At 38.5% G+C, this 19,722-nt stretch overlaps 1 protein-coding gene across 22 annotated transcripts in view; it reads right to left on the bottom strand.

The window, feature by feature from the left end:
- Nucleotides 1-19,722, bottom strand: part of PHF21A (PHD finger protein 21A) — a 173,881-nt gene that overhangs the window by 33,516 nt on the left and 120,643 nt on the right. For 12 of the 22 annotated variants that reach the window (XM_079103427.1, XM_079103412.1, XM_079103429.1 and 9 more), the window contains 3 exons: nucleotides 11,504-11,710; nucleotides 6,203-6,454; nucleotides 4,798-4,887 (listed from right to left, as the gene is read on the bottom strand). In XM_079103427.1, coding sequence (XP_078959553.1) covers nucleotides 4,798-4,887; nucleotides 6,203-6,454; nucleotides 11,504-11,710 — 549 coding nt within the window. The remainder of the gene's footprint in view (nucleotides 1-4,797; nucleotides 4,888-6,202; nucleotides 6,455-11,503; nucleotides 11,711-19,722) is intronic. The other 10 variants (XM_079103433.1, XM_079103419.1, XM_079103415.1 and 7 more) reach the window with 4 other exon arrangements.

Genomic DNA, 19,722 nt, shown 5'->3' with positions numbered 1-19,722 from the left:
TATAGCAATAGTATTGCTAATAGCCTTAATTCACATTCTAAGTTTCTTCATATGGGTAGCTTCAGAGTGCCCCCACTTCTGGCCCTCTAATTCCCTGTTCTTGGCTACTCCTCTTCTGTCCAATCTTAAATGTGAATATTTCTCAGAATTTTGTTCTGGAACCCCTCTTGTTCCCAATGTCCTCACTCTTCCCAAGAGTTCTTCCCCATTCCATGACTTTAGTTACCATCTGTGTATTGAAGACTTTCACAGTCTTCTGGTCTCAGGAACAGAGATACTTCCTAAACTTCAGAATCATATTCATCTACCTATTAGATATCTCTACTTGGACATTTCACAGGAGGTTTAAAATTAACATGTCCCATGTTTCTTCCTCTTTCTCCTTCAATCACCTAAGCAAATGGCCTCTTCTTGATAAATAAACTTTAGCATAACGCCTGCAGTTGTAGCTCAGTGGTGGAGCATTTGCCTAGCATATGTGAGGCACTCACTGGGTTCAATCCTCGGCATCACATAAAAATAAAGGTATTATGTCCATGTAAAACCGGAAAAAAAAAAAAAGAAAAAACTTTAGCATCATTTTTGACACTTTCTACTTACACTCTACTGCCTAAATACTTTCAAATTTGTCTACTTCTTTCTATCCTCACTGCCACAACACTAGACTATGTTTGGCTTACTGAAACTGATTTTAAAAAATATGTAACTTAAGCTGGGCACAGTGGCACAGGCCTATAATCTCAGTATCTCAGGAGGCTGAGGCAGGAAGATGGTTAAGTTCAAAACCAGCTCAGCAATACAATTAAAAAAAAAAAAAAAAAAAAAGGACTAGGGATGCGGCTCAGTGGTTAAATGCCCTGGGTTCAATCCCTGGTACCAAAAAAAAAAAAAAAAAAAAAAAATGCTAAAAAATATGCAACCTTATCCAGGTTCAAATCCTGGTTCTAACACTTATAAGCTTTGTAAGCTCAGACAACATATCTAGTCTTTCTAAACCAGTTATTTTTCCAAGATTTAAAACTGTGACCCAGGTGGTAAAATCCTTTCCCTTTATTTATCAGAGTTTGATTCTCAGTTAACTCTATCTAGTTCTGTCTCCCCAGAAACCCAATAAGAGTAGGAATGCAGCCATGCTAACAGGCACACATAATAAAATCATTTATTACTAAATCAATAGGGGATAATTAAATTGAATCTGGATGGGGAGAACTGTATTCAATAGGATACCAGGCTTTGGGCTTCCCTAACAGGGGTGACTCTCATAACTTGGACTTGACCATCGTGGGATCTTGAATGCCACGCCAATGCAACTGTAACAAGATGCTGGTTCTTGTGGCACATAAGGCTTCTATGCTACAGCGGCTCTCCCAATGTCTTGGATAAAGACCTCATTTCCTTACACCTGAACAATCTCTAGACAGCTACAGGAACTGCTGTACAGTTGCTGTAGGTACTCCCACTGAAGACAAATGTCTAACACTGTCTTTTTGGCAAGTGGTTATTTCTGTCCTATATCATTTGAAGTATATTGCTGTTAAGTGTGGCCCATGATAGTCTTGTCTGTCTAAAAGTTTAGCTTAACTTAAAATGACAATGATGGGTACCACTGACCTAACATTAGGGAATACATTTTAAACTGTTATCAGTACACACATATAGACACATTCATATCTACATAAAACGAAAACTTCATGAAATAAAGTATATAGCATGAGCTATCAACCCACTAAGTTGATTTCACTAATGAGTTATGACCCAATATTTGAAAAACATAGACTAACCTTAGACTCCTTACCTAAAAAAGGAGTAATGCCCACTTTCATAGGGTACTTGTGAAGATCAAAATAGACAACACATGTAAAGTGCCTAATATAGAACCTGGTATATAACAAGATTCTCTATAATCATTAACTATCATCATTACTGACAATGTCCTAACTGTTTTTGTCCACAGTCTTGACCATCTCCAATGTATTCTCTAAAGACTGGCAAGAAGAACCTTTTTTTTTAATGCTTTTTTAGTTGTAGATGAACACAATATAATATCTTTTATTTATTTATTTTTATGTGGCGCTGAGGATCAAACCTCACACATTTTAAGCAAGGGTTCGACCACTGAGTCACAACCCCAGCCTCAAGAGGGAGTTTTTTTGTTTGTTTGTTTTGGTGCTAGGGATTGAACCCTGGGTCTAGTGCTTGTGAGGCAGGCACTCTACCAACTGAGCTATATCCCCAGCCAGAAAGGAGTTTTCTAAAACATAAGTTTGATCATGTCAAAGCCAGCCTGGATCACTTAGTGAGACTGTCTCAAAATAAAATCAAAAGGGCTAGGGAAGTTGCTTGAAGAGTGCTTTGATGGATCCCAGTGGCCCCTAAAATAGGGCCCACATTCCTGCACAGCCTACAAGGATCCTCAGGCTGTGGTCCCAGTGCACTGCTCCAGTCTCATCTCTGTCTGGCCCAGATCAGCCCCACAGCCCTCTGTGTCAGCCACAGCAAAGCTCCTTTGGTGTGTTGAACCTACATGCATTTCTTCACTTTAGACATGTGTGTATACTCTGTCCTCTACTTGGAAGGACAGAGTATTCTTCACCCAAATCTTTGTCAAGCTAACTTTACTAGGATTCTAAGTCTCAGATTGAATGTCAATTCTTCAAAGAACCCTTAAAGAAACTTTCTCTACTGCTCTTAAGAATGGGCTGGGTGTTCCTCCCACATACTCTCAGTCTACTCTGTACTTCCCATAACAGACACTGTAATTGCCTGAAAATGTCTCTGAAGCTCTTTAACAGCAGAGAACCTTCTGTCTTGAAAACTGGCATATCTATAGCACTTAGGACAGTGTTTGCTACCCAAGATATTTATTAAATATTTATCTGACAAATGACTGAAATCATCTTATCTCATGTTAGCACTGTCCAGTCTGTCTCCAGAGGCTATTTGTAAATCACTTATGCCACTGATCACAAATTCCTTTCTTCCTTTTAATTTTGTCAGCACTGGGGATTGAACCAAGGGCCAGGCAAATACTAGGTAAGCACTATATTACTGAACTATATCCTCAGCCCTTTTGATTTTCTCTTGAGACAGGTTCTCACCAAGTTGCCCAGGCTAGCCTTGGACTTGCAATCCTCCTACTTCAGCGTCCTGAGTAACTGGGATTTCAGGTGTACACCACCACATTGGGCTACAAAACTCCTTTCTTTTTCTCTCTTGGCATGAAAGCTAGGGCCTCGGTCTCAGCCTTCTTATTGGGCAAGTCAATGCCCTCAAGGCCAGACAGGTAATCCTGACACTCTGCCTTGAGAATAGTGAGGGGCAATCTAATTGCTAAAAGAACACTCAGGAGAAATATGAGCAAGAAGAGCTGTGTGGGCCTGGGTAGGAAGTACCCTAGGCACAGCCCTCCCTACACCTTTGTAAGCAAAACTAGGCTTTTAAGTACAATGCACAATATCATTACTTCTAGAGTAGAACTGAATGGTTTCCACTGATTATTTTGCCTGTCCTTCTCTATTCTTTTGGGCAAAAAGGAAAGAAAAAGTATTAACTGTATTCTTTCCCCACTGCCAGGCAGGTTTTAGCTAATTTATAAGGCCTATAATGGTGTTATTTATTTATTTATTTTTTATAGTGCTGGAGATTGAACCCAGGGCCTTGTGCATGCTGGGTAAGTACTCTACCATTGAGCCAGCCCCCATCCCCCAGCTTAATGATATAATCTTAATTGTTTTAAATTTTAGGAAAATTTCCTTTTCCTTCACTTCTCTCTGCTACTGCATATGGTCACTGCTAATAAACCATGATGAAAAAATAAGCTTTTGTGGTAGAGAAACTGGCAGGCAGAATTTTTTGCTAAGTGGGGTCTGATTGCAGCTGAATTGGTAAGCCTGCTTACAAGCTGCTTAGAAAAGGCCCATGAGGGCAAATGAATTAAACAGACACTTCTGAAAAGAAATACAAACCGTCAAAAAATATAAAAAAACATTCAACGTCATCAGCAATTAGGGGAATGCAAATCAAACCTACACTGAGATTTCATCTCATGCCAGTCAGAATTGCAGTCATCAAGAATACAAACAATAATAAATGCTGCAGAGGATGCAGGGGGAAAAGGGACATTTTTACATTGTTGGTGGGATTGTAAATTAGTACCACCACTATGGAAGTCAGAATGGAGACTCCTCAAAAGACTAGGCATGGAACCATCCTATGACCCAGCTATACCACGCCTCAGTATTTAACGTAAAGAATCAGAGTCATGATACTACAGTGATACATGCGCACCCATATTTACAGCAGCACGACTCACAATAGCCAAACTATGGGACAGCCAAGGAGTCCATCAACAGATAAATGGATAAAGAAAATGTGGTGTATATGTATGCACAATGGAGTTTTATCCAGCCATAAAGAAAAATGAAACTATGTCACTTGCAAGAAAATGGATGGAAATGGAGACCATGAAGTTAAGTGAAATAAGGTCAAACTCAGAGTCAAGAGTCATACGTTTTCTCTCATAAAGGTGGGGGGCAGTTCTCAAGAAAATCAAAGAGACATCAGTAGAGGAAAGGAGGGAAAGTAGAGTAGGGAGGGAGGGGAAAAGTGTTGGGAGAGTGATTTCAGCCAAACTATATTGTTATATTGTGTGCAGGTACAAATACGCAACAACAAACCTCCTCATTATGACAACAATAACGCACCAATAAAAAAATGTAGAAAAAAACGAAAAAAGAAAGTCCCCTAAGGACTTGTGTCCTGCCTAACCCATCACTGTCTTACCACTGGCTTACTCACCTGTGGGAGGAAGTTTGGACGTGGAGTGAGTCTGGGAGGAGGGATAAACTGTGGTACTTTGATGGGCTGAGGAGGTGTTGCCTGAACCTGCTAAAAAAATGGGAAAGACAAATGAACCAGAAAGAAAAATCATAATTCAATATCAAAAAGAGACATTCTTACTGTATTTTCAGTACTACTATTCTGTGGATCAGACAATATTTTCTATGAACTTTCACTGTAAAGTGAACCACTTGAATTAACACTGCATTAGGAAACTCCTCTCTCTCCCCCACCTGCACACTTGATGCCATAGCATGAACACCTGTTTCCTCACACCTCGTGTTTGACAGAGCAGCTCAGCAACCTCACACACTTCCTCTGTCACTCAAGACTCTTGAGCTTACATATTTCAAAAGTTAAGACTGGATCCAAAGTAAAATCAAATTTGTGGCCTGACCAAATGGGCTTTTTCCAAAGGTGAACTCTAAATGGCTTTATTCCTACAGAGGATTTCCTAACTTTCAGTACCTGACTGAGTGAGCTGGTCGTTTCTCTAGGGATTCCTGAGTCAGTGGCAAAGCTCCACTTTGTTGCTCTCTAGTTTCACTTGTCATTGGTCATTCTTCAAAAGCCACCAAGAGCTCTTAGTTGCCATCTTTTATTTTTTTATTTATTTAGTTAGTTGTATATGGATACAACACCTTCCTTTATTTTATTTATTTTTTTATGTGGTGCTGAGGATGGAACACAGTGCCTCCCATGGCTGGGCAAGTGCTCCACCACTGAGCTGCAGCCCCAGAACCCCTTAGTAGCCATCTTAAGAATTTTATGTCAAAATTTGCATTTAGTTCCCCCAAGTTTCTGAGAATATTAGTTTCTAGTGGCTTAATTCTAGAAATCTCATGAACAATTCTTGTTCAAGTACTGCCTCCAAGGGATTTTTTTTTCCTACTCATGTTATTTTGTGACTTTCTTGAATATTTTTCATGTGCCCCAACCAACTCCCAGTACTTTCTCATTGTGTTCAAAGGATAGTGAATTAAGAGAATTTAATAGGGAATTTTCTCCAAAGTAGCAATAATGAACAAGAGAGTTTAAACACTCAAGTTGCACAGGAAGGACAGTGGATAGGACAGAGGGACAGAAAAATGAAACAGCGTGTATGCCTTTGTGAAGGACACTTTCCCCCCAAAATCAGGTCACACTTTGACTACAGATGTGTTTAATTTGGTCACTGGTGTCAAGACACCTCCACAGTTCAGTGAAAAAACTGTAGGAATGCTATGTTGCCCCATGAGGTTCAAAGGGGAATGTGGTAAGCTGGAGGAATTAAAGCTCCAGTAGGAGCCTAAAAGGTATTAGTCTACAAGTATGTATCCTGAACCCTATTATATGGGCACATGAGTAGTGGCTGCTGGCTTACCAGAGTGACTGTGTTTTTTGCCACAATTTGGACAGCCTCTGCCCCAGGCCCAGTGACCTTACTAGACGTCTGGAGGTTGACTGGTGTGTTCTGCACATCAGTGCTGAGCACAGCCTTCTGACTGTTGATGGCGGTCACCATAGCAATGGTAGGTCTCTGGCCCACAACAGAGGCAGGCATGGTCGCAGTTGCTGCTTTCAAGACGAGAGGTAGTGTCTTTGTGGTAATCATAGAAGCTGTAGTTACAGTCTTCTAGGAGACATGGAGAACAGATATTAGGACACGGAAATGTGATCCCACTAAACAATATGCTACTGAACTCCGGAAGAAAACAAAGCAATAATTCTCATAATTAATCAAGTTTCTCTGTATCACAACATTTCTTTTGTGTACATAGAGCATATGTCTCACTATAAAGAAAGAATTCTCTAGCTTGCTGGAGTTCTCAAATTAGTGTCATTCATAAATGGGCAAGCTCACTCTAATAACTGTAGACTAATATGGCAGAGGTTTTTCACATGAGCAGAGGGTTTATGCAGAATATGAGTATACTTATTTCTTCCAGTTTTTCTATCTGGTTGAAATCAATGAGTTTACATATAGGATGAAAATCAATGAGGTACATATCATCTCCATCCCTAACTGCTTCAACCTTACCAATATGGAGAGAGCCATCATATTGTTCTGGCTATCTGTCTCTTGTGACACAAAGCCTGGGGGAAAGGGACTGTGTCTTGTCTTTCTTTTCTGAGTGTCACCCTGGAGAGGCAGAAGGGAAACTCACGTGATGATGAGCACAACTATGGCCTCAGAGGCAGAAAATCCCAAACTTCAGGCAATAAAACATATTAACCAACTAGTATAGGAAATACCAGTTCTTGATACCAAAGGGATATGAGTCCCCACCTATAATCTTTTCTCCAGAGAACTGCTACAAAAGTGATCAAAGATTCAGTGAAATGTGACAAGGCGGAAACAAACACCTGAGTTTCAAAAAGCCTTAGAGATCAGAGGATGAGCTGAAGTGAGAGGACTTGACTGATGCTCTGTAAGTGCTATCGCAGCTTTGAAGCTGTATTTTCCTAGACTTTTGACTAGAATAATTACAAGTGTCAGTTACAAAACAAGAAAACAGAAACATGCTCATTACACGGCACACATGTCTATCTTATGCTACCAGTCAATTGAGATGCAGACATTTCAGGAACGTGAAACTGGTCCAACTTGCTGGTTCTGATACTATTCTATCACTTCTTCTTACTCTACATTTGCCCTGTACACTTTGGTAGCTACTGGCCACATGTTGCCATTTTAATTTAAATTGAAATTAAAACATCAGTTCCTCATTTGCACTAGCCAATTTTCAGATGTTTAAAAGTCACATGTGGCTAGTGGCTAACAAGGTGGACAGTGGGAATAGACAGCATTTCCAAAACTGCAGGAAGTTCTGTTGGATAGTACTGCTCTAGACCAGGGAAAAGTACTTTCAATCTCCCTGACAACTTCTCTTATGAATTTCTATTTCCATGTCTGTGTAAGTACCTGTGTATTATATTGTTTGGTTGTAGATAATAATTTCCCTTTCTGCCTTATGCATGCATAATACACACATATCTTAACATCTTTTATTTTTCTTTTAACCAAAAAATTTAATGATCTGGCCAATTCTTATTAAAGCTTATAATTAAAATCACCTGAGTCTTTGTTTTCACGTCTCCAAGGCAACAACAGGAGTGCCTCTGTCTTATGCCTCCTCAAATGTGAAATAGGAGTATTTGAGGGTAGCAGGTCACTTACTTTCTATCAGTGATGAAAACCATGTATCATTAGAAATGGTACAGTAGCATACTACTAAGGACTGACTATACAATACCAGCTATTTGTAATAAGATTTTTAAACACAGTGCAATAATAGCACTATCTTTCAATTTAAAATGTTTAAATACAAAGAATTTTTGAAGTGGTGAACAAGTCACACAAAATGCCATTCAATCCTACAGCTACTATGGGTCATGGAAATAGCTCTGGACAGCAGAACCTGACATGGACTTTGAAAACAGTTGGCATGCAGTCACTGCTGTAAGAGTTCAAAGTACTTTTTTTTTTTTTGACACACTCTTGGTTCAGGGAAATCATTATCAATATTTTGAATAGTCCTAAACTGATTACTCTAGAAAATACTTAATAAATCCGCAAACCTTCCTGAATTATGTATATACCTCCCATTAAGCCAATGTTTAAAAACACTGAAATCTATTAAGTGTGTTCACATCTTTACTTTATAAACATTTGGTTATGCCCTGATTTCACTAGTATTCCAGCATCTATGTAACTCCATATAATATACAGGAATAAGACTAAGTACTGTATGCTTCAGTTAAAATGTCTAAGAATATATATTAATTCATCACTTATTGACACCAACACATAGGTTTACTTAGATTTTTTACTCTTGGCCTGGTGGTTACTCTAGTTCAAATATTAGGGAACAGAAAAATAGCTCTTCATTAGGATTAGACAGAAAGAGAATCTGAAACTTTGAAATCCAAGCCTAATGAACACATCTGAACTTTCTGGCAAGAGGAAGAGAAAATGCAGAGCAAAAAAGTGTATATTAACAAGGAAAATGATTTTTTAAGGAAGATGTTTTTAGTCCTTGGCTAGTTAATGCTATCCATGTCTGATCATCCTCACAAGGGTAGCACTTACTCTACAGTTTCTAAAGAGTTTTTAAATTTTGAGAAAACACAAATTGCATGAGCTAGAAATAAATGCAGAAAGACATGGCAATTAACACAAATAGCAAAATCCCTTTTGTTTATTTATTTTGCTAAGTTGTTGTTTACCTGTGAAATATGAAGTACTGACTGAAAACAGAAAGACTCTAATGTATGAATCAGAACTTAGAGAAATTATTATGGGCTCTAATTAACCTCCACAACTACTTTAGATATTTTGCTTAATTTTGAGTAGCAGTGCATTGTTGTGCACTCAAAACAGCCACAGAAAGAACTGTTGGTCTGGAAGTGCTTATATTCTATTTGGTTGTATTAATTGCATTCTTCTTTACATTGTTTAATATTATTAAAAATGCAAGTTTTATGAATGTAGGTCAAAGGGCATACCTGTATTCAAGTATTCTATTCTTTTTCTGTATATTGGAAAAATTTTCAAAACATAAATATAAATATGAGATGGAGTTAACCACATAAAAGGAACTGGTCCTACCCCTTCCTGCAACAAGATTTCCTCATTGATTCCTTTATGCCTTGGTACATGATCATCACTTGGCTTACATATAGTAAAAAACCTCCTAGTCCAGTGCAGTGGGGCACCCCATAATGTCAGCTACTCAGAAGGCTGTGCCAGGAGAATGGCAAATTCCAAGCCAGCCTGGGTAAGGGAGACCTTGACTCAAAATAAAATATTTTAAAAAGGGCCGGGGATGTAGCTCAGTGGTAAAGGACCACTGAGTTCAAAACCTGGTACTGCAAAAACAAACAAAAAATTCCTCTCTTCCTAGCATCTTTTCCCTGTCCACTCTGATCACTACCTTAGTAGTAATTCCTTTCTGAAATTACGTATTTAATATATGCCATTCATAACCTTCCATTTTTCCTTGCTCTTATGAACCTGTCATTACTTTACTGTGACTGCCAAAATGTCCAGCTTGGGTCATGCAGTCAAGACTTCCACCATAAGCCAGCCCCTTCCTGCGTTTTCTGGCCTCATCCCTGGAATCTGCTCCCCAACCACACCAGCCCACTTACTATTCCCAAGGTATGCATTTACTTCTCTGACTCTATACTTCTGTTCACACTAATCTCTACACTTTTCTTCTTTCCCCTGTGCTCCATCACTGAAATCCCATTCACTGGCCGAGGCCCTGCTTAAATTCCACCTCCTTTAAGAAGCACTTTGTGATCCCTCTAATTAAAATTACCCTGTTCTTTGTATTTTTAAGCTCTTCACTAGTACTTTTATTCTTATTAGCAATTTGTGTCTTTTGTTCTATAAATGTTTTTGATTCTTGAAAACAGAAGTTGTCTTAATTGTGGATCTATTCTTCATGTTACCTAGCACAGTCTTGCACATAATAGGGTTCAATAAATATTTACAGAATAAATGAAGATAAATTATCAGAAAGTTCCAGATTCTTGGCAGGGACCACTGTTCTTTGTGATATCAGAATCTAGTACATAGAGAGCAGTCAATAAATACGAATGACATTTACTGTGAAGTCAAATCACCAAAATCAAAAACCTTGAGGATTCTTTGGGTTTTAACATTAAATCTTCACATAAAGCAATGGTTAGCTAATCAGACGGTTACCAGATGGAGAGATGCCATATCACACTATTTGGAGATACCCATGGGCCTCTCACCATCCATCATCCCAAAGCAGCACAGAATTCAGGTCCCAGGGAAGGAAATAGCTCTTATACGTATTTCAGAAATATTCCCTGTTTGTATAACACGGTGGAAAGTTATTCAAAGAGAAAGTTTCCATGGGTTAAGAAAGAAAACTCCTATGCACGAGGAAACAACAAATTCCACCACACTTTCCATGTAAATACTCTCTGATACAACTGAACTTTTGGAAAGAGAATAACCTAACCCAACTCTGTTTAAAACTCCAACAAAAGTCATCCCATAAGCATTCTTTCAGAAGTGATACAAGTCCTGGATGGAAGACTTTTTATTTATTTTTTTTTAAATTTTTTGGTACTGGAAACTGAGGTACATCTCCAATCCCTTTTATTTTATTTTGAAACAAGTCTCACTAGTTGTCTAGGCTATTCTCAAACTTGTGATCCTCCTGTTTCAGCTTCCTGAGTAGCTGGAATTATAGATGAGTGCCACTGTGCTGGCTATCATATCACTCTTCTGAATGCGTCTACCTGGTCCCAAGGACAAGGATTCTAGAAGAGTTCCAACCCTAACTGCTGAATTTCCAAAAACACCATTCCAGAAGAGGCCACAGGCTTTTAGAATAAGTGTAAACAAATACGTTCAGAAATTCAAAATAATATTTTAACTCTCCGGGAATGCACAGAAGTGATTTTTCTTTGTTGCTGACTATCTTTCTCCCTTCTTTGGACAGGTCATTTAACTTTTGCTTCCTTTTTCCTGCCAGTGAATTTCAAGTGTCTCTTATCCCAGTTACAGTTGAAAACAGAAAAAAATGTTAACACAGGAACTTTTTAGTGCTAGTTGAGCTTAGGATGGCTGGCACAAATCCAGTTCTCCATGACCAATCACAACCAACCTACTGAACAAAACCTATATCTACACGTTTACCTGTGAAGCAGTCAAGTTGGGAGAGGGTGCAGCTGGCTGCTGGGCGTGGTGGTGGTGGTACTGCTGTTGCTGCTGTAGTTGCTGTAGTGGCTGCTGCTGTGCTGTTTGTAGTTTGTTTTCAGATTGTGGCAATGGCTGTATTTGGAACTTGTCTGGTTGTTCTTGCTTTACTATCAGGTTCTTCCGTAGTTGTTCAACTACTCTTTTCTATCAAATGAAGAAAAAGAAAATCTATCAGAATGCCGTTCTATCAGTTGCATGGAAACTCAGCAATTATATGCGTCTGACATCTTTTCCATAACTAGTTTCATCTAAAACTTGTTACATCTATAATTACACATACACTGTACATATAAGGAGTTCAAAGAGCATAAAAGTCATTACCATTAATATGAAACCAATGGTATAACAAATGTTTTGTACATAAAGGGAAACTGAGGCATGCAGATTTTAAAAAAAAAAATCTAAGAAAGATCATGTAGCTGAGCTCAGATTTCTTGACTACTATTATGTTAGCAAGTAACACCAGAAGGACAGGACAGAACAGCACAGCAGTAACAGCATGCTTCTGGAGTCCTACTGCTTCAATTCAAAGTTCAGTTTACATTCTTACTAACCACACAGTGATGGGCAAGTGTCTAAACCTACCTGTGCTTCAGTGTCCTGGTCTATAAAATGAGGTGACTAACAGTAGGTACTTAAGAGCACAAGTGAGTTAACATATACAAGGCTCAGAACTGTGGTTGGCATATTATTGATCATTCACTATTTTTTGCATTTGATAACAGGAATCAACAATACAATTTTTATTATTCAAACAAACATCGCAAATCTATCCCAATTTGAAACATTAAACATTTTAAACAAACCATGATCCCAGCAATATGCAATATAAACATCAGACATTCTAAATTACTGAAATGTGTAATTCTTGGGTAGGACTTCTTTGCTGAAATAGAATCTGTAGAAACACATTTCTTTAGGCAGAGTAGGGATCTGAATACATGGAATGAAAATTTAAAATTAAGGCTTCTTGAATTTTCTCAACATTGTTCAAACTTTTAAAAGTGTATTTCTAGATAGCTTAATTACTATAGTGCTGGGGATTGAACCCAGGGTCTCCTGTGTGCATGCAAACACTGCCACTGAGCTATATCCCCAGGCCCTATAGTAATGCATTTCAATAGAATGAAAGAGTTCACAACTATACTCTACACTGAGAACTATGCTGCTGAGCAAATGTCCACATCCTCTTCACAGTGTATGTAAAGTGACCAGACTGAAGACCAGTAAATGTCTCAGAGACTATATGCTGTCATAACTTATCTGGGCTCAGATTTGGGTTCTGGCTCATCTGTGCCCATAGCTGGAAGAAAGGATAAGCATCATTGTTCTCACACTTTCAAGTGAGCTCACTAACTCAATATGCTATTTCTGATAACAAAAGATTGTTAAAGATTATTTTCTAGTACAGATTATGAATGGAGATAAAGAAAGTGCTAGCTGAGCTCAGCAACAGAGGTTTAAATAAAGGGTTAAGTGAAACCAGAAGAGCCAGATTAATTTTCAAATTCCTACTATGGTTCTAACCAACTTCATCACCCATACTCTTTAAAGACTTCAAACCTGTAGGCTACTCACTTAACATATTCAAACATTAAAATATTTATAAAATGGATTTTTAAAAACTTTAAATCAATACAAAATACATTCTTGAGACATTTAAAAATTTTCATTATTGATTCTCTTTAGACAATGAAAATGTCATATAAAGGCCAATGGGGGGGGAGATTCTCCTATACATTATATTGTACTAGTACTGCCTCTTTGAATAAATATTTTTTTAAATACAGAGTCCACAGTCTTTGCAGAAACTAACTATAGAATAAAAATGCAAATTGCTAAAATATCACTTATAAAAATAAACTTTCAAGTCTTCAAAATTCTATTTTTCAAGTATAAGAGGCAGAGAAATTGAACTGCTATCGTCTACATGAAATGAAAGTAACAGTAGTGGTGTTGCAAATGATTTTGAGTATCACATGTACGTTTTACTGCATGGAGCCTGCCATAACTTTTGGATGTTTAAAAATGAAATAATTACTTAAAGTTGCTTTCAGTCCTCCTCCCCAGATCAGATATTGAACATCCTGGCAAGACAGCTAAAGTGCAGCATCAGCAGAGAAGGGACTCAAGAACCCTTACAAAACAAAAACAGAGAGAGAAACCAGGAGAAAATCATACAACACAAATGTGACACCTGCCAAAGAAACAACAAATGCAATCCGCCCAAACAACTCAGAAGAAAAACAGCAAAGGAAACAATAATTACTATACCAGGCACAAGAGGACAGGTGTGCTTTTCTCCTCTACAGCCATCCTTAGGAAAACACAGTGTGCTCTCCACTTACTGCCTAAACTCAGTGAACCAGAGAAGAGACAAAGCCCAGACCTGCTCCCAGTGTTACACCGCCACAGCAGGGAAGAACCAGAGAGAGATGCAGGCTGGAGTACTCTTCAGCCATATGGCTAGAGCAAGGTGGCGACCAATCAGAACCAGAAGCAGAGAGTGGGAGTCAAGTGAGTCACACTGCATTTACAACTGTTCCTCCCTAGGGCCTGAAACAAAGCCCTGGACGCTTGTGCTGGTGAGTGGGGAGAAAACCAAGATCCAGTACTTGCAAACTTATATTGGTCCTTAAAAAGAGAGGAAGAAAAAAAATGAAGGTCAGATCACACTAATGGGGAAAAAGTTGTCTGTAAAGACGGCTGTAGTATTTCAAAGTTCCGCTCAGAATGCCATTGCACCTCGCTCCTTGCTGTGCTACATGTGTGTTAGTGGTCTGTGAGATTTTTAAAATCAAGGTTGGGGAAGCCCTGCTGCTTTCCATCACTGCCTGCAGTCACATGCGGGATGAGTTGTGCAGCAGAGGTGCTTTGTGGGCGGGGGGCAGCACATTCTTTCAGGGCCGGCTAGTGAAGGAGAGCTACTGTGTACAACGGCCAGCTTTATAAAGTCCCACAGTCCAGTCTTGCTCTAGTTCAGTCTTGTGGCTCTGGCAAACACTACACTCATATCACTTCAGAGGGACCCAGATATAAGTCAGCACCAGTTCTTGGTGGCAGTGAGAGAAGACAGTCATAATGTAAGTCTTGGCCATGAAGGATCAAGCAGAAATTCCAAATTGCTTTACTGCAATGCCAAACTGCTTTAAGGCTGCTTCTCGTCTCCACAGGTGAGTCGATGCATTTGCTACTGTGTTTGAAACAAACAAATCATGGCCTCTGCCGGTCACCAGTGACGGTTATACTGGCATAAACAATTTGGCCAGGCGCAGTGGAGCACGACTGTAATCCCAGCAGCTGGGAAGGTTGAGGAAGGAGGATTACAAGTTCAAAGCCAGTCTCAGCAAAAGTAAGGTGCTAAGCAACTCGACGAGACCCTGTTTCTAAATAAAATACAACATAGGGCTGGGGATGTGGCTCAGTGGCTGAGTACCTCTAAATTCAATCCCCAGTACCCCAAAAAACATCAATTTGTATTGCCAATGGTGTTCATATACAAGGGAGATGTTTAAATGTAGCTAATTATCTTAAAACATTATCTTGCAGCTTTGAAAAAAGGCTAAAATGCACAAACTGGTCATTCAACAATCACTAATTAAAGTTAGTAAGAGATAACAGCCAGGCACAATGGTTCACACCTGTAATTTCAGTGGCTTGGAAGGCTGAAGCAGGAAGATTACAAGTTCAAAAACCTCAGCAACTCAGAGGCCCTAAGCAACTTAGTGAGACCCTGTCTCAAAATATAAAATTAAAAAAGGGGCTGGGGATGTGGCTCCGTAGTAGTTAAATGCCCCTGGGTTCAATCCCTGGTACCAAAAAAGAAAGAAAAAAGAAGAGTGATGGCAGAGAGAGGGATAAAAAGTTAATAACTCATCATCTTCTGTCCTTAATGTATATTCTGTCAACAACAGGCCAATATGGCAGGCCTGGAGGATGGCGAGGATGGCTCCCTTCAATCCTCTGTCAAAAATTGCTCCCTAAACCCATGATGCCGAAACTCATATTCCCTTGACATTCGCAACACTGGGTTTCATCAGGCCTTGTTCAGGCAGAAGAGTTCACCGAGCCTCTGACACTTCAAGTCACAGTTTCCAAGACAGGTAGTCACGGTGATCAATACTGTGACATTCAGTGATACTATCAACATGTTCACACGACAGCAAGAGAAAATACAGAATTTTATAGATCCAATACAACAGAATATTGGTTTGTTTCTGTTATCTAAGTCAACCATGCCAAGTTTAATGGCATTAGTCAATAGAGGAAGAAATGGAGAAAACGGAATAACAGCCCCACCTCCCTCCCTGCAATTGAGCCAATGGTTGATGTTCATCAACAAATTCGCAAACAAATTTCAGAAAGTTTCTCCTAAAAGGAACTCCCTCTTCCTCCATGGCTGGATGTCCCTGCTTTTGCACATTAAGCTCTATGCAGCATTATCAGTTTTTTGTTTGTTTGTGGTCCTGGGGATTGAACTCAGGGGTACTTTACCACTGAGCTGCACTCCCAGCCCTTTTTATTTTACTTTTGAGATAGGGTCTCACTAAATTGCCAAGGCTGGCCTAGAACTTGTGATCCTCTGGCCTCAGCCTCCCAAGCTGCTGGAAATAAAAGGTGGGCATCACCACACCTGGTACATTATCTATTTTGAATCAATTATAAGGGTCACACCCACTCAAGACATCTTTTAACACAGTATTGCCTTAAAAATTCATCCTTCTCTCCCCATGAATCAACACACAATCTGAAAATACAAGTTTCACCTTTCATACCAGAGGATGACAGCAACTAGTAATTTTTCACAAATTCACAAAGTTAAGAACATAACTTATCTTCACACCTAAAATGCAGTGAAAACTATTTCCAGGCCTTCAGACTCACCAATTGCTCAAGATGAAACTAGGGATGCTAAATTTTATCTCTGCAGAAAAAACTAACAAGGAGAAGTTTATATTTGTTGATGATATCAGAATTCCTCAAATGGGGCTGGGGATGTGGTTAAGTGGTAGAGCACTTGCCTATGTGCTTTCAGCCCCAGGTTCAATCCTCCACACTGCAAAAACAAAAGGAATTTCTCAGAGGAGGGAAAAAAACCCTTTCCACTGTACAACTGAAATCCAACCACGACAATGTTTATAAACAAACATTCATCAACACCGAGGAAGCAGGAAGGAGATGTGATGGTCTTCAGGATGTGTCACACAATCATCCTCTCAGGAATAGTTTATTATTGACTTCAGATTAGTGACAGTATTACAATCCAAAGCAAATGCATGTGCTGTTTAAAGGAAATAGAAAATTAAGTGAAGATTCCACCACGTTATGCACAAAAATGCAAAATGTCATTTTATGAACAAAAAATACAGGAAAAAGACAATAAACTCACAATTAACTCCTTCCTTAATGCATAAGTAAAATTCAATGGGTAAGCATGCAGTGAAGTTTCTGGAGAAAATGTTCCAGGGGAAATACAGGATACAATTCTAACAGAGGAAGAGGAAGAATATTGGTGGCAGAAGCTATAAAAATAAACTTGGCTAAAAATATTTGCATTTTATTCATTTTTTTTACAATACTAAGAAGGTTTGCCCTAACTCTCTGAGATTCAGTTTTAGAGTTAGAATTAGACAAGTAGCTTCTGTCCTTTTTAAGCCTTTTAAACAGGGATATATCCTTTTAAAATGACATCTACTTGACAGAGGCAGTATCTACAACTACATCTTGCATGGTAAACTGGATATATTGTCTACCAAAATGGGTTTGTATCCTGGTTTTGAGATTTGGGGAAAAATTGTTTTATAGTTCTGCAAGGTATCAGAGAAATGTACAGTCCAATAAAAATGAATTAAGGAGCAGCAATAGTCCACACTATCAGAGCTTTTTTCAATAAAGTTCAATAAAATTCTCTGCATGGATGTTTAACAGATGGTAGAGAATGCTTATGCCATAGTATTGATTAGACCATGTCTTACCTTTTTAATTAAAACGATTCTTTGGGGTTTACTCTTCTTTCAATACGCACATGCTTGCACACAGATATTTACATCAATGGATTTTATAACCCATCTCCATAGAAGATCAGACCTTTTATCCATATTAATGGGACTTAACATTCCATCTCTACAGGGAATTACACCCTTTATTCACTAGCCTGACTGAAACACTGTTTACATTTTTCTTACTTAGCTCATCCACACCCTAATAGGTAAAGAAGACACTCAGTCTTACCTTCTCCCCCAATTTGATATGCATGATAAAACAATGCTAATACTGCTTTAACCAAACTTTGCCCATAGCTAGGTGCCCCTCTAAGAACCTGGAGACTACCTTTAATTTGCAACAAACAAGAAAGGGTGTAGCTTTTTCAGTATACAAGAGAGATGTGACCCCTGGAGAATTACAGATCAATACGTCACATACAAAGATGCTGGGGTTGCTGGGGATGTAGCTTTGGTGGCAGAGTACTTTGCCTAGCATGTACAACTGGGAATGATAGTTGTAATACATTTTTCTATAATAAACGAAAAAGGAGGGCAAAGTTACAAACCAGTTAATTTACATATACGTCCTCTATGTTTCTTTGAAGCACTAAGTTATAATGATGTCCTCTTCACTTAAGAAAAATGTTGATAATCAAATGAATGTTGGCAAGTGCTTAAGAAACTGTCAAGGCCAATGTGGAAATAAGGGATGGAAACCAATGAATAACACAAGTTATCTATAAGAACTTTCAACCCAGAGCAACAGCTAATTAAGTGGTTTAATTTTCAGTCAATTATATTTTTGATTTTTAACATCTAATCAAATGTTTTGTGTGTTATGTGTGTGTGTGAATGGGTATGCACATGTGGGTGCTGGGGACTACACACAAAGCCTCATGCAAGTTGGGCAAGCACTCACCACCGCACTGATTCAATGTCAGCTCGAATGAAATTTGGTTTTTGTGTGTTTTTAATGAGAATTGCCAAAAAAAAAAAAAAAAAGTAGAGTATAAAGAAAGTGAATGCTACCTGTTGCCTTTTTATCTCCAAACTCAAACACATTATAGAACATATCTTTATGTAGAGATCCAAGCATAGCTCAGATTTCTTATACCTACCTCTATGATGGTTCATGATTCTGAATGCATAAAATAGATGTTCAATTTAAATGTAAACTGACCCAGCAAAGACCTCAGATACAGTAATGAGGACAACAGGAAAAAAATGTAAGAACCATTTACAATCTGCACAATTAGCTATTGGCTATCATAAAAAAATACCTGAATCATTGTGTTTGTACCACAATGAGATATTACATGGAGGCTATTAATTTGTAAATTAAGGTCCAGTTCAGCAAAATGCACGTCCCTCTGTAACTATCTGTTTACACAATGCTGCTGCACATACCACCAGCTTGTCATTCATCATTTCATGGCTTTCCCCTGCAACTTAAAAGGCAGCATCGCCTTGTTAATATTAGAGTTGTCTCATATACTATTGAAATTCTCTTTCCTCTGCCCTGAAGCTGCTGTGGTTTTCCTCACAAAAGAATTATGATTGGAGATGGCTGCACAGTAGCTGTCCCTGACAAGTCAGATATGAAAATACAATTTACGTACATTGACGATCCAAAAATGGGGGAAGGGGTAGGGAGGAACAAAACCAAAAACCTCGTTATCATTTTATAGAACAGTATTTTGATAAACAAACTGTTTTGCCTACACTAAGCCCTGGATACCATTTGAGATAGCACAGGAGGCCCCTTTTCCACAAAACCACAAGACGGAATCAGGTGCTGAAGAGGTATTTGATGGAGAATACATTTACTAAGACATGGATGGGTCATTTTCAAAGGCAATGGCATCTTTTAATGATCCTCAATTATTCATTTTTTTAAAAGAAAGAAAAAGACAGATAATAGTATTAGAAAAATATACCATGTCAGGCAGTATACATCATATAGAAAATACTCCATGGCAACGTGTACTATTTTCCTTACATTTAAACAAAAGTAACTCCTATAAATCTCTAAACACTGACGTTTTTTAATTGTATTTTTTCCAAAAGAATATTGAACATGTTCTTGATGCTCAAAAAACATAATTTTTATCATCTACAGATATAACACACATACTTCAAAAGATTCTGAAATACTTGACTATCTCTAAACTT

This window comes from Sciurus vulgaris, assembly GCF_902686455.1.
Source record: "Sciurus vulgaris genome assembly, chromosome: 11".
In the NCBI taxonomy this organism is placed as follows: Eukaryota; Metazoa; Chordata; class Mammalia; order Rodentia; family Sciuridae; genus Sciurus; species Sciurus vulgaris.
Note: the sequence above shows the minus strand (reverse complement) of the source record. Positions and strands in the feature narration are given on the sequence as shown.